An 8444-nucleotide genomic window follows, 5' to 3' on the forward strand; every position below is an offset into this window, starting at 1 on the left:
CATTGCAGAAGTCAAAGGAGAATTTTTTTTTCTCTCAAAGATTTAACCACCACCAATGGTGACCCACAAGGGAAAGGGAATTTGGTACCACTAGGGTTACGGTTAAGCGTACTTGCCTTTGGGTTTAGTGATTTATAATATAGTCAAGTCGTGCATAGAAGCAGAGGAAGTCTCATGCAAGACAAGAGAATGCAGCAGGGGATGTTGATTTATCCACCAAATTGTTTGAATATTTTGCTAGGCAGGTTTCAAGCAATTGAAAGGAGAAAGATTAATTTCCAGTAAAATACCAGGTGAATCTTAAAGAAAAATTTGTGATGGATCCATCTGAATATATAATTCTATTTGAAATAGTACAATTGTCACCATATTTTTTTAAATAATGAAATATTTTGATTCTTGTTCTGAAAATATTTTTAATAAAATAGTTATTACCCATCTTTCTTGAAGTTCGGAGAGTAAGGTATTTATAATTAATTTTTTTCTTAAAAAAATAGAGTTTCTTTTCTTGTACAATAACATCGAATAAATTAGATACTTTTAAAAATATTTTAAGTAATTAAGAAGCAATTAGAGGTGAAAATGAGTTGGATTAACTCCGACCCGCTATCCGATCTGATTCGGATCAGATTCGGATAGAAAATTTCTATTAGATTCGAATTCCGTTCGATATCCGTATTCGTAACTTATGATTTTTTGAACAATGTGTTTGGCATTTTCTATAAAAATCTCAATTTAATTAGAAAATAGTGAAATTGACGACTTTTCACTAAGTTGATATACATAGAGAGACAATTATCGAACCGGATAATTGTGTGGATAGCTTTTTTCTCTTTGACTTGATTTTAATTGCTTACCCACTATAATTCTAACCTTTTCCCACCTGCATCTTGATTAACGCAATATATATATATATACACTAGAAAGGGTCATATTAAGGCAAGTAGGCAGGTCCTATTTCAAAATTATAGAATCGTACGGCAATACAGAAATTAAAAATCCGTAGCATAATTTTAAAACGAGAGATGTAAACATAGTAGTCAACTATTTGAGATGACTACAGGACTCGATCAAATCTGGCAAAAACATGAGAGCGTTGAGGCAATCAAACGCGACATCATTCTCTTCTTCAAGTTTGGAGATTTTTTTTTTATATACTCGTATGATTCGGTCAGAGTAAACCCAGCGCTTAACGGATGTATATAGATCAGGAATCAAACGCTATCTAATGGGATAAAAAAATGACCAATTCTAGTAGAGTGAGTAAATACTTTTTTTATGATCAATGATATTATTATTGAGTTCAACTTTAACCCTAAGTAATGTTGTGAAGAAATTATTTTATGAATTGGTAACTTGACTCGATTTGCTTGTCTAGATTAAGCAGTTAAACGCTCAGTCAGCCCTAAATATTTTTATATCTAGAGAAAATTAATTATTTGTCAATTCTATATCTAATTTTCAAGCTCGCGAATGATAATTGCTACTTGCCAAATCAGTCGCTTTTCCACAAATCTATTCGTAACTCCGTCAGACTCAGACCTCTCTCATCGATGGACAGAATTTTCTTTTCTCATATACACCCTCTAAAGTCAGTAATTTGCATGTATACACCCTCTCCAAATATCTACGTGAAAATAAAGAATTTTGTAGGGGTCTATATGCAAAACAAATGAGAGAGAGAGAGAGAGAAAAGGGTGCGTTAGGTACATTCATCTCAATCTCTCAGCTTTCCTTCCGGTTCTTTTTAAAACCTTTTCCTTGGTGTCAGATAACTCCCCTCTCACCCCTTTCCAAAAGACTCTAGAAGCCGCCAAGGCACCGTGTCGCATTGTTTTTGACCACACTAGCCCTCTTTTAAAACTTATTTCCCAAGTAGATTATATCTTAAACTTAATACTAAAATTATTATTAAAATAAGTTAGTCCTTCCGCATTTTATACGGCCAAAAATAAAGTGCCAATCATATTAAAAAAATTAAAGATTGAGTAAAACATATTTAAAAGTAAAATTTGAAGGAGAGATAGTTCTTTTTCTATGATTAGGCTACGAAGAATAACGTACCATTTATAAAACTTTTTTGTATTTTTATATTAGCATTTAAATTTTGATTGGATAAAATATTTAATAATTTAGTGTATTACTTAGAGGGTCTCCATAAAAACCTAAAAATATTTAGAGGGTTTTTGTAAAAATCGAGTATAGTGCAGAGGTGATTTCGATATTAAGTTAGGGGGTTTAATCTATTTAAACTTTAAAATTGTCTAATTTGGTCAATTACTCCCTTTTGGAAGCCGCCCCCAATAAAAAAAAGGCGTGCGAAGCGGGAGGAATAACTACCGGATGACCGGCACGTGTCCCATCCAGCATCCCGGTACGTGAGGCATCCGTAGGAAGCTTCTTATGTTTGGAAGTCGCGACTCCCCACCCAAAATCCTCAGGACTCACTTCCTTATAAAGCGCGTATCTAGAAAGCTATGCTTGCTGCTTCTTCTTCTTCTTGCAAGAGAAAGCCAAAATATCAATTCCGTTGTGATATAGAGAAGCAAACAAATTTGTTATCAATCTCTTCTCTCTCTCTCTCTCTCTCTCTCTCTCTCTCTCTCTCTCTCTCTCTCTCTCTTCCTTATTTGTAGATATGATGAGGCAAAAAGGTAACGGCGGGGCAGGAAGGATGTCGGCGCCGGCGCCGTTCTTGTCGAAGACGTATCAGATGGTGGAGGACGCGGAGACGGACGAGGTGATATCGTGGGGGGAGATGGGGAGGTCGTTCGTCGTCTGGAAGCCGGTGGAATTCGCCCGCGATCTTTTACCAGCTCACTTTAAGCATAATAATTTCTCCTCCTTCGTTCGTCAGCTTAACACCTATGTAAGTGGTAGCTCTTCTCCTTCTTTCTTTCTTTCTTTCTTGAGATCTTTTAGCGTTTGAATTAGATTGGAGCTGAAGTTTTAATTAGTTAGGATTTTGTTTTCCCTTAGAGGAGGGGCTGTTTTAGGTAGCTTCGTGAAGTTGGTGTGGTTTTATTTTCTCTATGGGTGGTTGAAGAAAGTGAAGGAATTGTAAGGATGTGCAGCAGATCGTCTACAGTACCGACTGCAGGAAGTTTTTGCTGTCGGTATACTTGGCAGCTAGTTAAGATTGGGAAAAAAAAAATTCAATAAAAGGGGGAAATTTGCATATAAGGTCTTTTGAGAGAATTTAACCATAGCTGCAGACTAAGATAAGCTTAACTTAATCTATTTCAGTCGGGGAAAATGAAGATGTGATTTGCGACTGAAATAGATAGTTAGGGTAGGGTGTTCTCTGCAATAATTTCGTTGCCGAAGCATCCAGATGCAGGAAATTGCTGCAGGCGAACCAACGATGTCTTGTAATTAAGATAAGTACAAGATTAATTGTCACCCTTAAACTGAAAAATGCCGTTCCAGAATTTTGTGATGGTGGGGATTTTTTTTGGTTGTATCTGTGTCATTCGGGTGATAAGATTACTACCAGCCACGCCAACTGTTTAAGGTGGGACTGGTGTTAATTCAAGTAATTCTGGGTCGCCTGGGCCACTTGACCCAACCCGATTAAGCTTTGGCTCGGGCTTGGGCTTGAACCCTCGTAGCAAAGTTAGATTCTGTAACCTCTTGTATTCATCTTTTTAGTGTATGCGATCAGAGTCTAAAACTAGGTTCCTCTGTCTAAAATTATTGGAGATTAATTTGCGTCCATGAGCAATCCTAAGCGATTATCTGCAGAACTTTTCCTGCAACCAGTGTATTTTGCAGCTCAACTCAAATCTGTCCCTGTGCAGGGATTCCGCAAAGTGGTGCCAGATCGGTGGGAGTTCGCAAACGAGAACTTCCGGCGTGGAGAGCCAAGCGTCCTCGCCGATATCCGCCGCCGTAAAGCAGCAGCGGCGCCGTCCCAATCCCCTCATGCAGGAAAAACCGGCATCTGCGACCAGTCTCCTTCTCTTCCTCCTCCTTCGTCCACCACCAACTCCGGCGAGGTCCACAGCTCCTCCTCCACCTCCTCCCCTCCACCGCCGCCGCCATCCCAGATCCTCATCGACTTGACCAACCAGAACGTGCAGCTCAGGAGAGACAACCAGGCCTTGAACACGGAGCTGGAGCAGGTGAAGCAGCATTGCGAAGAGCTCCTCGGCTTCCTCTCCAAGTTCGTCGACGTCAAGGAGCTAGATTTCCGGAGTCTGATGGAAGAAGAGGCAAAGGTGGCAATAAAGGAGGAGGAGGACGTAAACGGAAAAGAAGAGGAGGGGTGTCTTAAGCTCTTTGGGGTACTTCTAAAGGCTGAGAGGAGAAAGAGAAGGCTATGTGAAGAAGGAGATGCATGCAATGTTGGCGAGAGGCCCATGAAGATGGGATTCCTGCAGCAGGGAAGTGGAAAAGTCTGCAACTGAACTGCTGCTCCCGGGAGTTGCTGTACATTTTGATTACTTTGTTACATGAAATAGAGTATGTCAAGGATGCTGTATAGTGAAAAGAAGAATGAAGCTCAAGCAATGCTCCATTCTTCTTTTTGTTATTGTCCAAACAAAGACAAGTTTGGAGAAATTTGTGTAGTCAAGCACGGTGTGAAGTTGCACCATGTTGATATTTAGACATTTAGTAGTTGGCTGTACTGCTTGTAAGGACCATATATTAATCTTTCTTCTAGTCTCAGATTCAAACAGGAAGGCTAGAAATTTTTATAAGCTTGAAGATGAATTGAAGTTCTTCCTAAGATCAAACACTGTTATTCAAAGAATTACCACACAAGTGTTTGTAAAAAAAAAGAAGAGCCTTTTGCATGCATATCAGAACCTACATTTTAAACAGACTTCCTTATTCCCATTAGGAAAAACAGAAAAACTCTTGCGATGCACCAGCAGAGTACATGGTAGTTCTGACAAATAAACACTGAGAACTGAAAGTAATTGTATTTCTAAGAGTGTCAAGTTGCTATCTCGACTCAATTAGTCTAGAAAGTAGAAACTACAAGATATTTTTATTATGCTACAAAGGAAATTCAGTAAGCTCCGTGGTTCTGAAAGGAACAGACTAAGCTTTCTAGGTAGAGGAACTAATGGTACTTGACAAGGTACTCAAGGAGCGGAAAAAGAATAATAACTCTTCATTTTTGTAAATTTCTGCATACTGTAAGTACTCTTTTTTATGTAGGTAACAATTCCTAGTCTTACTTTCTTGCCTTATTGTCTAAATCAAAAAATACCAACAATATAACGGGAACAGATAGCAAATGCACTTGCAACACTGGCTATAAAGTTTTACTTGTCAATAATGTTTGACATCTGATGCTAATAGATCTAAACCAATTGATTACAACAGTTAAGTGAAAACTCGAGCACTTTAAAGCTTGTGACTATATGAATATTGATATGGAAAATTACCATTAACAGATGTCCGCTAGCATAATCCACAAGATACTAGAAGGCCTGGCAGATGAAGCAGCTACTGATTCGGCCAGTTTTGCTGAAATATGATATTCTTTTACTGGTCCTAGCAACATATTGCGCTTGGTCAGCAGATACTGCAGTACGCATCATCTTTGCTTTTTGTTGGGCAGAGTTGAGCCTGCTGAGAATTTTGTCCATTGAAGATGACCTTTTCTTTTCAAGTTTCATCTGAACCAGTATAACATTTCTTGAATAAATGAATGCCCAATGCAACAATAAAGCTAAGCTCTTATCAGTTTACAAGTAATATATGATAAACCTACATATCTAAGACCCAACATTCAATACAGACATACCTCTAGTTTCTGGATTGCTGCCTCAGCTTTTGCTTTTTGCAGATTCTCCCATGCCGTGATCTTTGCTTCCTCTCTCTTACACCTTTAAGCAATAAGGGGATCAAGGTTTTAAACACAGAATAAAAGTCTGCAGTTTCTCAACTGCACCTAACTACAGGTTTGTAAATTTTATGAAATCTAATCGAAACAGATAGTCCTTTAATTTGGTGAGGTCATATTTAACTTCCCACAGATAATGCTAATTAAAGTTGATCAGTCACCTTTACGAGATGGCCTGACGGAAGACTTAGCTAAGATAAGATAATTAAAAAGAAAAGTATATGAAGCAAAGCTCTATAGTATCCTATCAGCTAAAAATCAGGGCAGTGGTATCCAATTTAGACTCTTAAAAGGGTACTAATGTCTAACAATTCATGTCCCAGAAATGATTCATATCCACATAATGATGATTACAAATTTATTATACCAAGCTGAGAGTGAAACAGAGATATGCTTACTTTGACCTGCGTTTTTCTGTTTCCTTTAGTTCCCAAGAAGAGGCCTCAGCTTCCAAGGCCCCTTTAATCAAATCTATAATGTTTGTTGATCGCTTATCAGAGCTCTGTGATACATGTCTCTTTGACCACCTAGTCGCAGTCACCTGATCATCTACCTGCACATCTCTGACTTCAAGCTTTGAGAACTGACTCTCCAGCTCTGCAATGGGATAGACTGAAGGTGAATGGGAAAAGGAAAGCCTCTCTGTTGGAGTACTTCCCTCGGAGCTCATTTGTGTCGCCACATCCTTTGTTAGAATCACAGGCCCTTCTCTTGTAGTTTCAATTTCCTCATCTGCAAAATCGAATCAAAGACCAATTAGGTAAAAGATCAGAAATTAAGGATGCTGAAAACTCCATCAAACAAAGAAGGGCTTTCATGGAAAAATCACCTCCAGATGACTACTGATACAGAGGTACCAGGAACAAAATAATGGTATCACATGACAAAGTTATTTTAAATAGTTCATAGCATTTCCAAACATTCATGTTAATACTCCTACGAAGCGAAAAATAAAACTTTTCTTTTCAAATAGTAAAAGACTATGTGTGCTGTTTCTTGTGTGTGCTACCATCTAGTATTACCCTTTTGTAGATCTTAGCTACAAAGCTATCAACATCACATGAATTTTTTCTAGTCTATATAAATCATTGTAATATCTCAATCTACAAGAAGCAGTTACCAGATGCCAAATAAGAGATTAAGAGGAAAGAAAAATTAATCCACAACCTTGAGTAGTACCTCGGGAGCTAGGCAACGAGGAAGACGACTCGATCAGCACATCCGACCACCCATACAAGCTCGTCGACCTAACTATACAAGGCTCCCCATTCTCCCCTCCACTGCCGCCACCGCCACCACCTCTTCCACTCTCGTTACTACCTCGCCGCACCATAACCCCAGTCGAGAATGGCGAGCCCACCGCGAAATTCCCGGCCCCGGCGCGGTCGAAGCACGGCAAGACCGGGGAATTCGACGGGTATAAGCCGTTGATTCCAGCCGGTTGGGCCAGCGGCCCGCTCTTGGACTTGGGCCTTCGGTGGTGCGGCGGTGGGAAAGATAGCTTTCCGTTTCCATCACCGGGAAGTGGGCTAAGGATCCACTTCTCCGCGTCCTCCCATTTCGACGGCAATGCCCTTCCATTGGTTAAAGGTAGGACCACGCCGTTGCTTCTGTAACCTCTGCTGGTGCTCGAGGGAAGTGGGACTCTCTCGGAGCTCCATCCTTGGTAGCCCTTGCTCATGCCGCAGAGGTGGGGAGAGTGGATGAGGAAGTGGAGCGGGGAGTGAAAAATAGCAGGAGAAGGGGGAGGAGAATGGTCACTTTTGGGTAGAGCTGGATCTGGAAGAGCAACACTGGAGTGGAGCTCGCGTGCCGCCAAAAGCCTGTGCCTTTGCCAGTTGGGGACAATAAAAAGGTAAAAGACGAAACGATAGAGGACAAGTTAGTCATTTCGAAGCTACTGTTGGTAAATGTAGGACTAATTACTAATTACTAATTACTAAAAACAAAGACAGTTTAAACTAAAGTAAACTAAAAAAAATTCGAGAAAAAATAAAGGCCTTGAGAAGCCCCTCAAGAAAATCGAGAATAATTTTATTTCTCTTCTCTGTTTTTTTTTTAATTTTAAAAATCAGGCTCATTTTATTGCCCGTCCATTAATCATCTTTATATAATCCCTATTCGTTATAATTGATCAAAGATCCAAAACAAAGGACAGCTCTAAAGAAAGAACCTGTCAGATCCATTGACTACCATTTCCAGAGCTCCATCCTTTTCACACACTGCCCTTTTGTTCCTCATCTGCGATACTGTGTATATGCGAATAAAGAAAGACTTTAATTTGAAGCCAGCAGCCCATAATTACATGTTGAAATTAGAGGAGGAGGAGAAATAAGAAACCCGACAAAGGTACCTAAAAGCCCAAAAGGCAAAAATAAAATCAAATATTGAGAAAAAGGTAAAGAGTGATCCAAGAGATCAAGGCGAGAGTGGATTCCGTCCGGATCGGTCCAAGTTCACCATCAAGCAGATCCAACCATCATAATTGAATTTGAAATTAAATACAGACAGCTCATATGATTGATTATAGTGCGGACCAATCTTTCAGGCATATTTACCAGCTCTTATGATCCCCAATTCTGCA

General features: G+C 39.5%; 2 protein-coding genes across 2 annotated transcripts; one reads left to right on the forward strand and one right to left on the reverse strand.

The window, feature by feature from the left end:
- Window positions 1-2440: 2440 nt before the first annotated feature.
- Window positions 2441-4703, forward strand: LOC140799759 (heat stress transcription factor B-1-like). The gene is made up of 2 exons (XM_073154216.1): window positions 2441-2869; window positions 3801-4703. The coding sequence occupies exons 1-2, from the start codon at window positions 2639-2641 to the stop codon at window positions 4407-4409; spliced, it is 840 nt and encodes a 279-aa protein (XP_073010317.1). The 5' UTR covers window positions 2441-2638; the 3' UTR covers window positions 4410-4703.
- Window positions 4704-5249: 546 nt separating this feature from the next.
- On the reverse strand, window positions 5250-7703 carry LOC140799758 (uncharacterized). The gene is made up of 4 exons (XM_073154215.1): window positions 7040-7703; window positions 6259-6592; window positions 5762-5843; window positions 5250-5633 (listed from the first exon to the last, which is right to left on the reverse strand). The coding sequence occupies exons 1-4, from the start codon at window positions 7539-7541 to the stop codon at window positions 5436-5438; spliced, it is 1116 nt and encodes a 371-aa protein (XP_073010316.1). The 5' UTR covers window positions 7542-7703; the 3' UTR covers window positions 5250-5435.
- Between the last annotated feature and the right edge of the window lie 741 nt (window positions 7704-8444).

Source organism: Typha latifolia, chromosome 13 (genome assembly GCF_019914945.1).
Source record: "Typha latifolia isolate L0001 chromosome 13, TyphaL0001v2, whole genome shotgun sequence".
Classification (NCBI taxonomy): domain Eukaryota; kingdom Viridiplantae; phylum Streptophyta; class Magnoliopsida; order Poales; family Typhaceae; genus Typha; species Typha latifolia.

Excerpts from the sequence above, each read along its gene's own strand:
- LOC140799759 (XM_073154216.1), top strand. The coding sequence starts at position 2,639 with ATGATGAGGCAAAAAGGTAACGGCGGGGCAGGAAGGATGTCGGCGCCG. Across the intron at positions 2,870-3,800 it reads TTCGTCAGCTTAACACCTAT|GGATTCCGCAAAGTGGTGCC; the intron begins GTAAGTGGTAGC and ends GTCCCTGTGCAG.
- LOC140799758 (XM_073154215.1), bottom strand. The coding sequence starts at position 7,541 with ATGAGCAAGGGCTACCAAGGATGGAGCTCCGAGAGAGTCCCACTTCCC. Across the intron at positions 6,593-7,039 it reads CTCGTTGCCTAGCTCCCGAG|ATGAGGAAATTGAAACTACA; the intron begins GTACTACTCAAG and ends TCGATTTTGCAG. Across the intron at positions 5,844-6,258 it reads ACAGAAAAACGCAGGTCAAA|GTGTAAGAGAGAGGAAGCAA; the intron begins GTAAGCATATCT and ends TATTGCTTAAAG.